The 16,829-nt window shown below is 46.1% G+C and overlaps 1 protein-coding gene and 1 long non-coding RNA gene across 6 annotated transcripts; both read right to left on the minus strand.

Annotated features, from left to right (window-relative positions):
- Positions 1-158: 158 nt before the first annotated feature.
- On the minus strand, positions 159-3,687 carry LOC104582509. The gene is made up of 8 exons (XR_730252.3): positions 3,120-3,687; positions 2,549-3,037; positions 1,704-1,812; positions 1,234-1,515; positions 915-1,002; positions 712-777; positions 530-565; positions 159-438 (listed from the first exon to the last, which is right to left on the minus strand). It is a non-coding gene; the product is annotated as an uncharacterized LOC104582509 (long non-coding RNA).
- Positions 3,688-5,270: 1,583 nt separating this feature from the next.
- LOC100845372 (TSL-kinase interacting protein 1) lies at positions 5,271-10,309 on the minus strand. 5 transcript variants are annotated; one of them, XM_014898100.2, is made up of 9 exons: positions 10,033-10,309; positions 9,511-9,629; positions 9,079-9,275; positions 8,737-8,975; positions 8,157-8,355; positions 7,693-8,070; positions 7,522-7,611; positions 6,265-6,362; positions 5,271-5,997 (listed from the first exon to the last, which is right to left on the minus strand). In XM_014898100.2, the coding sequence occupies exons 2-9, from the start codon at positions 9,620-9,622 to the stop codon at positions 5,703-5,705; spliced, it is 1,608 nt and encodes a 535-aa protein (XP_014753586.1). In that variant the 5' UTR covers positions 9,623-9,629; positions 10,033-10,309; the 3' UTR covers positions 5,271-5,702. The 5 variants fall into 5 exon arrangements, with proteins under 5 accessions (XP_014753586.1, XP_014753585.1, XP_024315139.1 ...); XM_014898099.2 differs by having other exon boundaries at positions 10,029-10,309; XM_024459371.1 differs by lacking the exon at positions 10,033-10,309 and adding an exon at positions 9,714-9,995.
- Positions 10,310-16,829: the final 6,520 nt, after the last annotated feature.

Here is a 16,829-nt window from a genome sequence, read left to right on the forward strand (position 1 = left end):
TGGTTCAGAAGGCTCTAGTGCTTGCTGTGTAAAATTATTTTGCCGGTGCAGATTCTCATGTGATACAACAAGATTATACTTGCATGCACTGCGCCTTTTATACTAACTAGCCTCATACTAGGCAGTGTGTACTGCCTTGAGCGAAAGAACTGGCTTGATTAACAAAATAGAGTGGCAAACAAAATATTTCAAGCATCACTATAGAGGTCAAATTGAGCAATCCGGGAGCATAATGGAGTGAGACAATATTTTTTTCACAGCAGCAACGAGTACAAGTAAAACGCATGCCTCACTTAACTGCTCAAGCACTACAACAACAGAAGACAAAAGGTATACACATGATTGTAACTATGCAAGCCCTTTCAGACTCATCATTCCTCCTTCGGCAACACTTCTCTCCATTTGAAACAACGACTGCCTGCAAAATTGCCCAATATCCTGCAAATGACAGCATAACACAATGTTACCCAACTCTGTGTTTGCAAGATATTTTTTAAAACTATATCAATATAATTGAGAAATGCCGCACCTATAAGTTAGTATTTGCACATTCTTGCTTGAGTATCTGTCACGAGACTTGTCGAAACAACAAGACATTAGGTTTCGGATTATATCATCATCATTAACGGCAATAATATCTTAGACTCTAAGCATGTCTCGTTTCATCAAACAAAGAGTCAAAGGCTAAAATATATATTTAGTCAAACTCACATCTGATACTCCAGTGGGCTTTGAATCTTGAACCATACACAAAGTACTTTTGTCCAACCTCCTAACCTGCAGCGTGTGACACAAGGAAAAGTGTAAATAAAGGTGGAATACAAGTAAACAAGTTCTCACGGGAACAAAATTAAGTTCAAGTTTTATTATCCTCAGAATTTCGTCAACGTTAAACAAGAGTTAGCATAGCATACCTTACAACATGCTCACAAGTAAAATCAGTGGAAGTTTATGTCTCTGTAGCTCTCTTAATTTCAAGAATAGAGTAGTCTCAGCTCTGAGCTGTCAGTTTTGACACACGCATCCACAAAGAAAAAAGTCAAAGTCCAATTTTTCCAAATAGATTAGTACAGATTGTAATTTTGGAACACAAAATTAATCGTAGTTGCAAGCCTGTAAGCACTTTATTTAAGCTAAACCTGGTTATGTCCAATCATACGAAAACAATTATTCAATTAGCAATAAATCAACACACAAACTATATATGTACGCAATCAAAAACTTATGACGCACCTGGTTTACTGGTGATCGCCACACTGCGGCAGCTAATTCCACACGAGCTGCTGGCGAGGGGAATATCACAACAGTGGGGAGGAGCCGGCCGACGAGGTAGGACTGGGCTGAGTGGCGGACTGGGCGCCGAGGTCGCCGATTAGCCCAACGACGCGAGTTGTGGGCCGGCGTCTACGTCGACCTCAGCATCCACCATTGTTCTTCCAAATCCAGCATCATTCCCGCCCTTCACGCCATCGAGCTTGGACCACCTCGCCCCCTCTCGCGTCGCCAGCGCTGACCCTGAAACAAAATCGGAGCAAGCCCTGTCAACAGAAGTACTACCTTACATGCTATTTATAAACAACTCTTCTTGACAATAGCACCAGCATGTTCTTGAAACAGATTAGTTAAAAATAATGCTCAGCCACAGCAGCAAAATCAAACTGATAACATTCATTGGCACAACAATCCGATTTCTCCTAACTTACCAGATTGAATTATGCAACATCTAAGATTGCATAAGTTTTCAGGTCACAAATCTTGTCAGCTTTAGACTTTAGTACACCATTACCACCACCATGATAACAAGAAGGCCACCTATGCATTGCAGGTTGAATATCAGAGGAACTGAACATAGGTCCTTACAATATTGCACAAAACGCACATATATTACAGCTGAGTTTGTCATGTTCCGGCCATGATTTGAACTAGAAGGCCATATATTACACACATGTTCCGACCATGTGTGTGTAGTTACAATTTTTTATAGTTTGAACTCAACAACTACTACTTTCTACACTACCGAAACAATAGACATTTTCTGCATTACTGAAAATCTGCACCTCATGAAAATCTGCATTAGCTTTTTTCAGTTGGATTGAACAGCAGAAAATGAACCTCTTGAATTCCAGCAGGAGCCTTTTATCGAACAAACCAAATACGAAAAGAAAGGAAAAAAGGAAAATAGCTGTATATCACAAACATAAATGATGTTGGATATACTTCCTTGGGGTCAGCAAGCACACCAACCATTCCATCGAATACTTCTTCAGACCAGACAATAAAATCTTGTACAATTGGTCAGTGTTTCAAGCTTGCAGAGAAGTAAGTAAAGAACAAATCTGCAGTATACCAAAAAAAAAAACATTCTCACGAGCATTCCATCGAACAGTTGCAAGTCAACTTGATCCAACATGATATTTCTCATGGCTGATGCAATTGACTACGCCATATGTGATCGCATCAAAAAATTTAATCCCAAGACAAGGCAAAACACGAGCATACAGAGTCCATCGATTCATGCATTTTGCATTGGGCGGTAGCATCGACTTACAGGGTGGAGTCTGCGGAAGCAGCGGCAAGTACGACGGGATTGGCCGATGTCGGTGGCCACGGTGGCAGCGAGGTCACCGTCGCGGCCGGGGGAGGAGCTTCCGGTGAGGAGGCATCAGAGACGAGCGTGTGCGCGTCATCGGCGAAGCGCCTGGCCCTGGACGGTCACGTCGTGCGGAGCCAAGGGGCGCCGCCAATCGGGGAGAAGTGGAGGCAGAGGCGGGATCCGCCTTTGCGTCGCTGGGACGCGCTTCGCCGGAGGAGAGATGCCGAGCTCTTCGCCGGAGAGAGACGCAGGCGCTGTCACCTCAGGTTGATGTCGGGGTTCCTCACCCTGGACGGTCGCGCCGGGTGAGCCGCCTCGCCCTCACCGAGCACGCGGTGGCCCCAGTCGTCGTCGAGGCGGCCACCGTCGCCTAGGCTCGCCTCTCGCCAACTCCACCCGAACCGCAAGCACGATTTGATAACTCCAGCGACATCGGAGCAAGCCCTGTTAGATCCAACCAATCGAAATTAAAAATAAAATCCAACCAAATCGCAACCACGCCGCTGCTTGGCAAGGAGCCGCTCACCCGCCGAGTACGACAGCGACTGCTCGCTGAGGCCACTCGCACGTCGCCACCGGCCGCAGCGGTGAAGTCGCGGGAGAGGTCGAGGCGCTGGAGGAGGAGGCCTTGCGCTCGGCGAGCTCGCGGTAGGCCTCCCGCTCGAGCTTGTCGAGCTTCTCCTCGCTCAGGCCCCAGCCGTCGTCGTTGAAGCCACCGCCTCGGCTGCAACCGCCGGTGCCGCCTAGGGTCGAGCCGGCCCGCCGCGTCGCCCGTCGCCGCCACGCATCTTCTCTCGCACGCCGCTCCTCTCAGCTGCCACCGACCGTTCCTTCCAGAGCTGCCACTGGCGCCGCCTATGCTCGCCGCAATTTGTACTGCAGCAGCTCGCCACCCTAACCGCACGCACGATTTGGGGGTGGTTTCGGGGTTTGGGTTTTTTTCGTGGGGAGGTGGGTTCAAGAGAGAAACGACCATCGTAAAAGGAAAAAAAAGGTTACGTTCGGTTCAGAGAAAATACGTTCGCGCTGGAATCCGGCTGGTTTGGACCGACCAGCGGCTCGTTGGACCGACCCGGGTGCAGAATAGCTTATTCTGAACTATTGTGAAGATGGCCTGTCTCAATTCATGTAGAACTATTGTGAACAATATGTATTGAGATGCTTGAATTGGTTGTTGGAAACTTGTTTGGAATATTGTGGAGAATCTTAATATATATAAATGTATAAATACTATATATGTATTGTATAAATGTATATGAATTACCTGTATTGCTGTATATTTCGGACATTTTCCTGTCAGCTAGTATGTATCGTCTTGTCAATTTTCGGACATTTTCCCATCAGTGGTACACCGACAGGAAAATATGTCCAGCTGACCAAGCCTGAATGGTCGACATTATATTCTTGTCGGTGGCTGACGGGAGTAACCAACAGGAAAATTCCTCGGCCTGACGAGCCTTGGCCTGACACCAGATTATATTCCTGTCGGTGGCTGATGGGAATAGCTGACAGGAATATACCTCATGTCGGTGAACACACAGGCATATCGGGCTATCCCTGTCGGCTATTCCTGTCGGCTGGCACACAGGAGGTCTATTCCTGTCGTGAAAACGTATTTTTCTGTCGGTTCTTGACCGACAAGGATATTCACATCTGTGGTAGTGAGTGTGCGAAAACCTCCACCTGCATGTGTATGTTCTGGAAAAAAAAGGGTCATGGTCATCCGTCATGGAATGCGCCCCGGAACGGACTGCCGGTGCCACGGTTCTCCTCGACGGACGGCTCCTTGTATGCCTCGACCGGCTTTGGATTCGACTTCTGGTCCCCACGCCGCCGTAGCGTAGGGGCTGCAACATCCGATGCGGTGGCCTCCTCGCCACAACTCTATGTGGAGGTTGCAGCCTTCGGCGCAGTTCCCAGTAGCCTCGCTGTGGCAGGTTCGAGACGGAGGGGAGGGCGACAGACCTTGATGCAGCCGCCTCCACCGCCGCCCCTGTGGGATTCGGTTGATCCGCTTTATTGATCATAGACATGCGGGCCAGGAGAGGAAAAAGGAGCAAAGGAAGAACAAAAGCAGTGCAAAGATGTTGTCTACCCGACCCAAACCCGAGGAAAATTTGGGTCGGAAATGGGTCACGATGGACCGAAAAGCGGACGGTCGCTCAAATGGGTCCGCCCGTTGGGGGTGCATTTTTGTCCGTTTTGGTCTGAACGGACAGATCCGTCCCAAATGGGTTGCCCCGCTGGAGTTGGACTTATTTAGACCTGTGATTTGGTATGTGACACACGAGGCGATTTTTTTACCCTCCGGCCTAAAATTCACTCCCGGAATCGAACTCAGAACCAAAGGGATGCTATTAGAACCTCTAACCATTATGCCAGAAGCCCATTCGCAAAATGAATGGGCTAGCTAAAAGGAACTAGCCAACTAGTTCAATATAGTTGGGGGCGTCAAAACCAGGCCGTCTAGCTCACCACCCGTGATGCTAGCCACGTGTATGTATTGTATCAATATTTCTCCAACCAATGGTGTGCTATAGCTTATGCATGGGCATGTTTGGTTGGAGTTATGAACAAAATGTCTGACAAAAAGAGCTGCCTGGTCAGGCAGATTGTGAGGTGAGCTCAGGCCAGCAAATTAGACCATCTCCAACAGCATACCCATATTTGGGGAGAATGCCCAAAAACCGTCAATGTGTATTTTGGCTCAAAAACTAGTTCCAACAGCATACACACACTACTACAGAAAGACTTATTAGTAACGGTCGAAAAACAACATTAGTAACGGTCGCGCCAGACCCGTTACTGATGTGCCGTGACATATAGACCGCTTTGTACTAGCGACATATTGTTGGATACCCAAAAAAATTTGAGTAAATTTCAAGGAACCACAGTCCTTGAGGCACGCTCCTCACAGAACCACACTTTTCGATAATTTTCTCACAGAACCACACTTCTTCAGACTAATCTTCACAGTTTACCCAAAACCGACGTTTAAGCGCATTTGACACTTTTCCTTACAGGTGGGACCCACTGTCAGCTCCATCCCATTTATGCATTTAGCCCTTTCTCCCCCTTCTTCCTCTTCTCCGGCTGCCCCTGCTCCCCTTCATCTCCTCCTGCTCCGCCACGAGGCTCCAGTCCAAGGGGAAGGAAGAAGGGACCGGATGGCGTACGCTAAGCGGGTGCTGCTCACCTCCAACGGTGGCGACGACCAAGTCTCGCGGGGGGTCGCCACCTGCCTCACCAAGCACGGCTGCCCTGCCCGCCCGCCGCCGCCCTCCCGCGCGTGCCGCCCTTCCCGCCCGCCGCCGCCCTCCCACGTGCGCCGCTCAGCCAGCCCCCGCCTCTTGCACTGCCCTTGCTCGCCGCCCAGGCAAACCCATGCCGTCCGTGGTGCCCTCCTGTGCATCCGGGAAGAGGATAAGGTTAGAAGAGAAAAGAAAGAGAAAAGAGAAGGGATGCCATGAGAGAATGGGTGGGGGAGAAGAGGAAAGAGGGGTTAGTCAATGACAAGTGGGTCCCATACAAATTGGTGGATGTGGGTACTCAGATTTGAGTACGCTGAAAAAGTTGGACACAATTTAGCTACCCATATTTTTTTTTGTCCCCTATTCATAATGCTTTTAGGTATACAAAATATGAATACAATGTTGGAGACGAGAACTGACTCATGTGGAAGCTGTCCGGCCCGGACGCCAAGCAAACACTCACATGCACTGCCCCTCAGGCCAGGCCAGCACACGTCAGGACGCAATCCAAACACCCCCTGTAAGCAATAGAGAGAAATCGGGGGCAATAAGAACATCCTGATGTATACAGTACAAGATTTAGTCAATATTCGCTGCTACATGGATGGTGCTGAAGTTCAGGGATTGAAAGTTGGAGCTTGTGTGTGCGTAATAACAAAAGCAGGGGTTGCTCTGCAAGATGCCAGCATGGGATGGGACGACTACGTTGGCCAGGGCACCAGGCCCTTCGAGCAGAAGCAGCGGTCAGGAGCAGCGGCACGCCAATTTGCCTCTGATGCGGATATTGCCAGGGTAATTATTTCCGATGCCATGCCGCCACTTACTCCTATGTCATCTTGAGGAAAGCAAAGTACCGGCGATGTTCCGGTGCCAAATTGTTAATGGGATATGAGACTTCCATGCTAGGAAAATTGTAGATCACACGGACTCCGGGCCATTGAAACAGAAATACCTTTTCTTTTCTTCTGAACCGAGTGCTGCTCTCTTTTGGCTTGAATAGGTCTATTGTTGGACCCAATTAAGCCAAGTTCCTTAGAGCTACAAGAGGACAATGGTGGGGCCAACGGCAGTGTCATAAGCACATTTCGGTGCAGACTTGCGACGAGTGGCCAAAAACCCAGTTAAGCTTATCCGACCAAAGTAAAGTGTCTTGCTAAAAAAAGAATAAATCATAATAGTAAAAAAGTTCCCAGGAGCATATTTGTTTGTGGAACTCTTGCCAGAATACAGTGAAGGTAGCAGCCAACCAGACTATACACAGTTTTAGAAATACTTTATCGTCGCGAATACTGATCAGTGAAAAAGTTTAGATAGCTAATTATCTACAAAAGTGGCTCGAGGACGCCTCCAGCAAACACAGAATAATCCCTACTGATTAGGAAACCCAGAGATTGCTCCTTAGTTGGGTGTGAATCTTCAATCTTTCATATGGTGTTCCATTGAAAAACCAGAAGTCTTATGAAACAGAGAAGTTTGGGAATGCATCCAGGCTGTTCGCTAACAGCCCGCTTAGCCCTAAACTGTCAGTTCCACTCAATAGCCTGAAGCAAGATGCTCCAAGCTCTAGCTCACCGTTGGATTCAAGCTGAAAGCGAGCAAGTAACCACATATTTTGTCAGCAATCCAAGTGCAGGCATAACACAGCATATCAAAGAGGCCCTAGTCATAGTTCAGTACCATTGAGACGTCTGGCTTCATGTTCTCACCATTGTCCAAGACTGGTATCTGAGGGCTTGGCTCCTCCTTCCTACCTTCACTAGAGTATAACTGTAGAGAAAAAGCCAGTAAGCAACAGATACTGCTTCTTTGGAAGGCAAGACATTAGAAGAGCAAGTGCATAGCAGCAACCTGATCACCATCTGTATCAGATTCAGGAATTGAACGCAATACAGACGAGGTATTAGCAGTACTGTTGCCAGGAGCTGAACACGATGTCTTGACTGAATTTTGACTCCGAGAAGGAAATGCGTGACAAGTTTCTTCAGCATCCCAAAGGGATGGATTTGTGACCTTTGGTTGGCTACTTACTTGCTGGCGAGCAATCAAGGAAGCAATAGCAGCATCAAATGAATCACATGTAGCAGGAATCTGTTGTAGAATCGAGTTATTTTGTACAGACGGTTGTTTGCTGTCTTGAGAGGGTAAAGCCTCTGATAACAGTGCTCCAAAACTGATATTGGATATGCAGTCAATCCATGAAAGTGGAGTCACTTTACTTTGGTTATCCTATTTTTTGGAAACATGAAAACAGGTTAGGTCTCAAATACAAATACAATTAGTGTTGCAATAAACACGTGACATTGGATACTCACCACTATAGACTGTTCTGTATTACACTCAACAGATGGTCCAGCAAATTTAGTTGGGAATTGACTCAAACCAACCGTTTGTTTCTGCTCACTGAAAACAAGATCTAAAGGCTTGTCATCAATACTCTTTTCTGCAGAGTGCAGTGATGCCGAAGATGATCTGCTGCTTTGTTGCTTGAAATTAGGTTCAAACCATCCATATCTAAAGCAAAAAAAGAAATAATAATCAGCTCGCAACCTTTTGTACTCAGTTGATTTTCATGATGTGTTATTTGACTTCATAAGTCTCCAAAACTAAACCGTCATTGTTTATGCCTTTCTTTTATGGTATGCTGTTAACAAATACAAAATCATGATTATATGAAGGTACCTTCAAATTAAAGCTAACTGTACCACTTTTGGATCAGTAAACCTATATGATACTGTATTAACCATTAGCCAAACCTTGCAAAGTTTGAATCTCAAAATGTGTCCCCTTATAAAATAATTGATGCAGCGAGTATAAAACAAGGACACATTTGCATATACATGCATGGATACAAAATAGCAACGGAAGTAACTACTTAAGAGTAAGAAACTGAACCTCAATCGAAATGTTGTTGGGCTGCCAACAGCAGCATAAACATCAGCAGCTGTGCAAGAATCATTAAGAGTCCATTTTTCACTGCCAGCTAAATTACCCAGTCTGGCATTATAAGGGAACAGCATCAGCTCGCCTTTTGCACAAGGAGAACTGCCCCATTTTGTGTTCAGATGCTGCACAATTGAGGACATCTTCTTTCGAGGAGCCAAAGTCAACTCCAGGTAAGGATTGTGTTTCTCCTGTTACATTAATAATGGAATAAGCCATACAAAGGCAAGAACGATGAACATATAACTGTTTGCAGCACTTCCATGAATCTCTTGCAAGAACAGAGATACTCACCTGCTGCAGGACCTTTTGAATTGACTCGTCAATTGGAAAAAATTGAAGCTTCATCTTTCCAGAATGATGCGGTGGTTGAGCACATAGGTTTGCCAAGTTGCTAAATGGTGCTTCCATAACGCTGCTACCCTTCAATGTGATCTTACTGCCATTACACGATTGACCAGCTGTTTTTCTGCATTTTTCCCCAACATTGCCTGAAAAGTAAATACTCTTAATTATTTTTGGATGATGCTATATGTCCTCTTAAGACATTTTTTAAAGCACCTGACAGTGAAAGGTATTTGTTTCAGCTCAATTATAGCTACCAATAAGCAATTATTTTCTACTTGCACTCTTAATTTTGTCTGATATGAAATTCAGTACAGATGTATTTTTTTTCGAAAAGGAGTACAAATGTAAACACTGCACGAAATTAGGAATATGGCTCACCTGATGATTTGTTGGTATATTTGCCTGGCTTCAGGCAATGCATCGTATTACCACCAAGTTTGACCTTTGCATCTGTATCAGTTGGCTTACGGCACTGCTGAGGAGATTTCATGATTTTCCTATATTCCACAACATGACAACAGTAGCTATCAAAATCAATATTGATATTGCATAGGAAAATTTACCTTTTCAAGGACAAAAACCTGCAATCAGCTACTCCCTCTGATCCTAAATTCTTGACTCAAATATGTAATATTTCGACAACAATTTTGGATCGGAGGGAGTAGGTGAATCTACTTGTAGATTCTGTTGTCTCTTTCAATTTCAAAAAGAGAATGATGCACGATTTGGCTCAGATCACGGGCGGAGGACCCGGTAGGGCAAGGTAGGGCGGCCGCCCTGCCTTGATTTCTGCCTCAGTTACGAATTGGGGAGATTATGAGGGGGAACTAAAGGGTTCGTGGCCTCGTGGGGTGATGGGAGGTCGGGACCGAGAGAATCGAATGGGAGATAGATACCTACGGTGGAGGAGACGAGGCAGGGTCTGCGGCGCCCGGCAGCGGGATGGGGAGGGAGGGGTGGCGGCGCTCGCGCGAGGAGGACGATGAGGGACGGAGCGGGCGATCACCGGAGGCGACCCAGGCTGGCGAAGCTCCACGGCGCGGCGTGTGTTGGGGGACGAGGAGGGGAGCGCCGGGAAGGCGGGGGCCGGAGGAGAAGAAGGGGACGAGAGGACGAAATATTGGGGAAATTTTGCCGCCTCGGCCTCCTCCAGTTCTGGAGCTCGGCGGAAGTGCTCCTAAAATTTTCGTCTTTTTTTTTTTAGGGCGGTCAGGCGGTGGGTCCTAAAACTTTCGTGGGGTATTAGAATACGGTACGGAGTAATTTATATGGTTAGAGATACATATTGGGCTCTGAAGTTAGTAGTACGGCCCACTGGGCCTCGAAGCTCAGAACTGCTGAGTCTTCGCGTGGCCACTAGCGTCGCTCCACCGGTCTAGGGAGCAGGGGAGTAAATTACCGAAAGGCACCACATTACTGATTAGGATTTTAACTTGGTATCAGTATTCGTTTTGGTTACTAAAAACCACCGGTTTGAGTTAACCCCTCCGTTGCTAGCGACTAAGCATGTTTCTGACCGTTCGGGCCCATGTCGGGCCACCGTGCCCTCCAACGCGGCGTCCAGCGTGGCACATACCGACCGGCTATATTCGCAGATGTTCGAGCCGGACCGTGTCCTTCTCTCTTTCACTCTTGTCTTCTTCCACCTCCGTCCACTCCACGAACTCTCAGGCGGAAGTTGCAGGCGGAACCCTAGATTTGTGCGGGTTGGGCAATGTCGGGCCACATCCCGAGCAGCTGACGCTTCCACAAGCTGTACCGGCGTGGGGAGCCAGAGCTGAGGCCAGAGACGGGGCACATTGTTGTTGCCCGTACTCCCGCCATGGAAGCTAACGAAGCTCGGCTCCGAGGCCGAGCTCTGGTGGCGAGCATCCATCGTGGAGCAGGGAACCCGACGCCAACGACAATGAAGCTGAGCGATATAGTGCAGGCCGTGGTTAAAGGTGGCGGAATCGTGGGGGGCGTTTGTGGGAAGGTGAGTCATCCTGCCGGCCATTTCTTGCTTCAATTCGATTCAGAGGAAGACTGCACCAATCAAGGTTGTTGCGCTGTTGCGGATGCACTTTGCGATTTCGTCGGTGGTGCCGGGCTTTTGGTGGCGAGCAATCTGACCTCTGCTTCAAAACCGTGCTTAGTTTCGATGGGCTGCCGGAGGATGCAGCAGAGCCTACTTTCATGAGCAGAGTAGTTAACTCAATCGGGGGCGAGTTTGTGGAGATGATGACGCCGGTTGACCTGAGATGCATCAAGCTGAATGCATGGATGAAGAATTCCTCAAAAATTCCCAAGAAGTTGAAGGTAGAAATTCCTGAGCCTATGCAACCGCCAATTGACGATGGAGCAGATGAAGAAGAGACCCTGACCTCGCTAGAGTATTTCAATAATGGTTGGGAGCAGCCGGATAGACGTCGCACAGTGACTTTTGATGTGATTGTTCATGTGCATGAGGTTATAGATAGGGCTCCTTTGATTACTGATGGTACATCAATCTTTCCTGTGGATCACTCAGACGAAGATTCAGATGAAGATTATACTGACTATGGTGGAGCACCTGGATCTCCAGATATCACTCGCCTGCATGAGTTTGATTGCTTTGTTGGTGTTGTCGATGGATCAGTCCCATATTCAACAGGCATGAACCCTTGTTGAATGAAGAAATGGCAACAAGTAGTATTGATGAAGTGCTAAGACTTCAGTTGCTGTAGAACTGTTAATATTAGAGTTGTTGTATGCTTTGTAATTCCTTAGTATTTGTAATGCACTATTTGAATTCCCTATGATATGGTCATGTAATGCACTATTTGAATTCCCTATGATATGTAATGCACTATTTGAATTTCCTATGATATGGTTCTGTAATGGAGTATGCACTATTTGAAATCCCTACGATATGATTATGTAATGGAGTATGCACTATTTGAATTTGAATTCCCTATGATATTTAAATTTCATTGTCAAATTTGTCATCTAACACATCATGTGTGCACCCTTTGCCATAAATCATAAAGCAGATAGGAATGATATAGTTGACATCATAAAACAGAGTTCATAAAGCTAACGCATAATGCACATAGTTTGACAGCACAGTTTGAACAACACAGTTTGACAGCACAGTTCCTAACATAGTGCATCAATTAAACTTCCCAGCACATAGTTCCCAGCAGAGTACTCTTCCCAGCACATAGTTACAACCACATAGTTCCCATCACAGTTGGTAACACAAAATTACAGAAGCATAGTTCCATACAGGTCCACATACAGGTTAAGAAACAAAATGATACTGAACTTCCATCTTCATTGATCATTCTTGGCCTGAACTTGTCCCCGGAGCAGCACCTGAAGTTCTATCTTCACTGTTGCCATCTTTGTTGTAAACCCTCCCACTGGCAGTCAAATAACTCCACATCCTCCCTCTGCCTCTAGTTGGTAGAAGCTTTAATACAAGATTCTGAGCAGCAGCATGCCTTGGTGCATTAAATGACTTTCTTCCAACTAGAGCTGCACCTCTTGCCATTGGAGGAGGAGCTGCACATCTCCCCATTGGAGATGGAGCTGCACCTCTTCCTGTTGCTATAGGAGGAGCTGCACCTCTTGTCATTGGTGATCTTCTTGGAGCAGCTGGAGCTGCACTACATGAACCTGCTTCATCAGGAATGTTCATGTTTGCCTGTTGACAAAAGTAAGATAAGTTAAAACATATTGGATATGTAATTTTGGCTAGTTAACTACAAAGTAGACAAAGTACCATGTGCTGGTTTCTTCTGATCTGAAGGTCAGGTCTCAATGGCATAGAACAGTTTGGATATCTATGGCCATGCCTCTTGCAGTTGCTACAAGTGATTGGGTCCATCCTAGAACTGTCCTTCTTCTTTGGCACTTCAAATTGTCTTTTCCTTCTCTTCTCCTTTGGCCTTCCAGGATGTTTTGTAAACACTGGGGGGGTCTATATCTTCTGTTTCTGTCCTTGTCCACCCATCCTGGCTTGGAACAGGATGTGCTATTGGTTTGAAGGATTCCTTGTACATGTCCTTTTTGAAAAACTCATGCACAAAGTCTTCAGGGTGTTGCTTTGACTTGTATATAGCTGAAACAGCATGGTTGCATGGCATTCCTGTTATATCCCACTTTCTACATCCACATGTCCTCTTATCCAGGTTAGCAATATGGGTTTTATTTCCACTAGTCACCTGCCATATCCCTGGGCCAGCACAGATTGATTTACAGTTGTTGGACCATTTCTTCTCCATCTCTAATCTCTCTGCATAGGTAGGTGTAATTTCCCACCTACAACTAGCTACACCTTTCCTTTTAAGGTTAAATCTAATCATCAGCTTTGTCCTTATTCCCTCAATCATGGTGACAATTGGCTTCTTCCTTACATCTAAGATAAACTTGTTGAACACTTCACTCAAGTTATTCACTACCAAATCAGTTTTGCAATTTGTGTCAAATGCATGCCTAGCCCAAGTGGCAGGGGGGATTTTTGAAAGCCAAGCTGTAGCATCTTCACACTCATTCTTCATATTAGCCGTTGCATTATCAAAAGCATGCTTGGTGTATGAGTAACTTGCAGCATCCATTAGCTTTTTTAGATCACCTCCTCTATACCCAGCTGTTTGGAAGTTAGCATAAATGTGTCTCAAGCAAAACCTCCGTGGACAGTTGGGAAACACCCTATTTATTGCAGTCAGAAGGCCCTAGATTGAAGAAACAATACTAAAGTTGGTTCAAGATTATAGTGTACAGTGAAGCTTTAATGCAAGAGTATGGAGTGAAGCTTTATTGCAGAATACAAGATAAGTTATAGTGAACATACCTTCTGTCTGTCTGACATTATAGTGTAATACCCAAACTGGCCAGATTCTCCTCCTAAAGCATACTTCAGATTTTCCAGGAACCAGCACCAACTTGCTGTATCTTCTTTGCCAACTACAGCAAATGCAATTGGATAGATATTGTTATTGCCATCTCTGCCAGTGGTTGCTAAAGTTTGAGCTCCAGTACATAGCTTAACAAAACAACCATCCAAGCCAATGAAAGGTCTACAACCTTTTAAGAATCCTTCCTTTGCAGCATTAATGCAGAAAAACAATCCATGGAACCTTGGGTTTCTTGCAGAATTTAACCTTACTGTGGAGATGGTGCATCTGGACCCTGGATTCTTATCTATAACTGTTTGCAAGTAGTCTCTAATCTAGGGTATTGCTTGATGTGATCACCTAAAATGGCAACTATTGCTCTATTCTTGGCCCTATATGCTGACATCTTGTTCACCACAATGCCATAGTCTCTCTTTGCATTTTCCATCAAAGATGTAACATCACAGTTTGTATTTCCCGTTATATTAGATTCATACACCTTGCTCAACCACTTTGCATTTACTCTGGTGCTATCCTTGGTGGTGCCACAACTGTGTCTTAGATGCATCTTTCTGAGACAAAATGTTGGCTCATTTCCAACTTTTGAACCAATCATGTAGAATGGACAGTCAGATCTGATGCAATTTACAATAATCATGTCCTTGTTATTCCTATGATACTTGAAATCACTACTTTGAGATATATGCAGCTGCACTAAGGCATCTCTAAACTGGTAGACATCAACAAAACACATTTTCAAACATAACTGATCTTGTGGGTTTTTTCTCTTCTCATTGTACCACATCCTGCTGGCTAGCTTCTTACCCCTACTTTTTCTACCCTCTGGCAGTACAAAACTCAACCCCTCTGCACCATCTTCATCTTTCACATCTACATGCTCATCATTATTCTCTTCATCTCCTGATGGGAGGAAACCTGGCTCAATTATGACTTCTGGTTCAAAGTGTGCCCTCCTTGTAGGTCCTTTTCTCCTGGCCTTCTTGTGTTTCGGCTCTTCATGGTCTATCTCTTCTTCTGGATCAGCTCAAATATGTTTTCAACATCTGTGTCCCCTTCACAGTGCAGTAAGGGGTCATCTTCCTCTCTATTCATTTCAGCAATTATCTCTTTCAATTCCAGGTCTTCTTTGGTCTGTTCTAATTCTTCATTCTCTGGATTGTACTCACTGTCAGTTGACTCATCACTTGCAGCATCACCTTCATTCTCTTCCTCCATATTGAAATCACCTTCTTGGTCACTCTCTACTTCAACATGGTCTTCTTCTACATGGGTATTAGCATAACAGAAATCATCTTCAGTATTTTCAACCTGTTGGGAATATACTCTCTGCATTGGGTCAGGTACCAGAACATAGTTCACACTCTCTTGGGTAGGATATACTGTCTGCATTGGCTCATCAAACTTACTCCAGTCAGCCTCATTAAGTTTCACTGCCCCTTCATTTGTTTCTGCATTATGGCCTGCTTCATCTTCCAAGTCTATGTGCACTGGTTCCGAATTATGGTCCGCATTTTGCAATCCTTCCTCTTCCAAGTCTATGTGTACTGGTTCTGAATTTTGTTCTGCCTTCTACCCTTCTTCCCCTTCCAAGTCTATGTGCACTGGCTCATGCTTATCTACTATGAGCTTCTTCTTAGTCTTTGGAGTCCTTCTTCCATTAATGGATACAGAAGAGTAAAATGATATGGCTTTGCCAATTGGAGATTCCCCATTCTTCCCCTTCATAACAGTCAATGTAACCCTTTTCTTTTCTTTATAAAGACTCAACATGTCCTGCACCTTACAATTGTTGTCAATAAGCTCTAAATCTGCCAATCACTTCCCTTCTTCTTTCTTATAATACATGAAGTCATTTCGACCATAACCACAGCTCTCCATCAATCCTACTAGATTCATAAAAGTCACATCTGAAATGCCCAAATCTCTTTTCAAATTCTGGCTGCAACTAAAATGCATACTGACGGTCCAAACTTCATCATCAGTTCTACAAATCGAAGAGACAAAAAATTATGCCTACAAATCCCACATAAAGCTGCCAACACTAAGCGCCATTGCTACTGCCAGGCTACTCTCAAAACCCTAATGGCTCAAGGGGATAAAATCGGATAAATTTCTTACCCGGAGACGAAGAGGGTGTCCGTCCAATGCATTGCTTGCGTAAAGGACATTGAAACTGCCGAGGATTGGGCTCTCTCCGCGCCAATTGCCATTGTTGGGCCTCCTCGCGCGACCTTGCGAGTGCGCTTCACTGCGTCGTCGCCGCCGCCGTACCACCCATCCGCCGCCGTCGAGGGTACTGCCTCATTGCAATGGGAGACGACCTGGTGCCCGCCGCCATGCCACCCATCGAACACCTGCGCCACCGCGCGCGTGCCCGCCGTCTCGCCATTAGCTTAGGGGGGGGGGGAGATGGAGGAGATGAATGGCGAGCCGGTCGGGTTAGGGTTACGATACCGACCCATATGGCCCGGTCGGTCTGTGCCACGCTGGACGCCGCGCTGGAGGACACGGTGGCCCGACATGTGGGCCCGAACGGTCAGAAACATGCTGATTCGCTAGCGATGGAGGGGTTAACTGAAACCGGTGGTTTTTAGTAACCAAAACGACAACTGGTACCAAGTTAAAAGTCGAGCCACTAATGTGGTGGTTTTCTATAATTTACTCGAAGTAGGGAGCCGGCGAGGCGCGGACCGCGGACACTTGCTGTTTCTCTCGTTCTTCTTCTTCTTCCGGATGGCGGCGGGGCGTCACGGGGAAAGAAGCATTCCCGGGCGTGGCCAGCGAGCTGTCATGGTTCTACACGTAGGCAGTCGCATA

This window comes from Brachypodium distachyon, chromosome 2, assembly GCF_000005505.3.
Source record: "Brachypodium distachyon strain Bd21 chromosome 2, Brachypodium_distachyon_v3.0, whole genome shotgun sequence".
Taxonomy (NCBI): Eukaryota; Viridiplantae; Streptophyta; class Magnoliopsida; order Poales; family Poaceae; genus Brachypodium; species Brachypodium distachyon.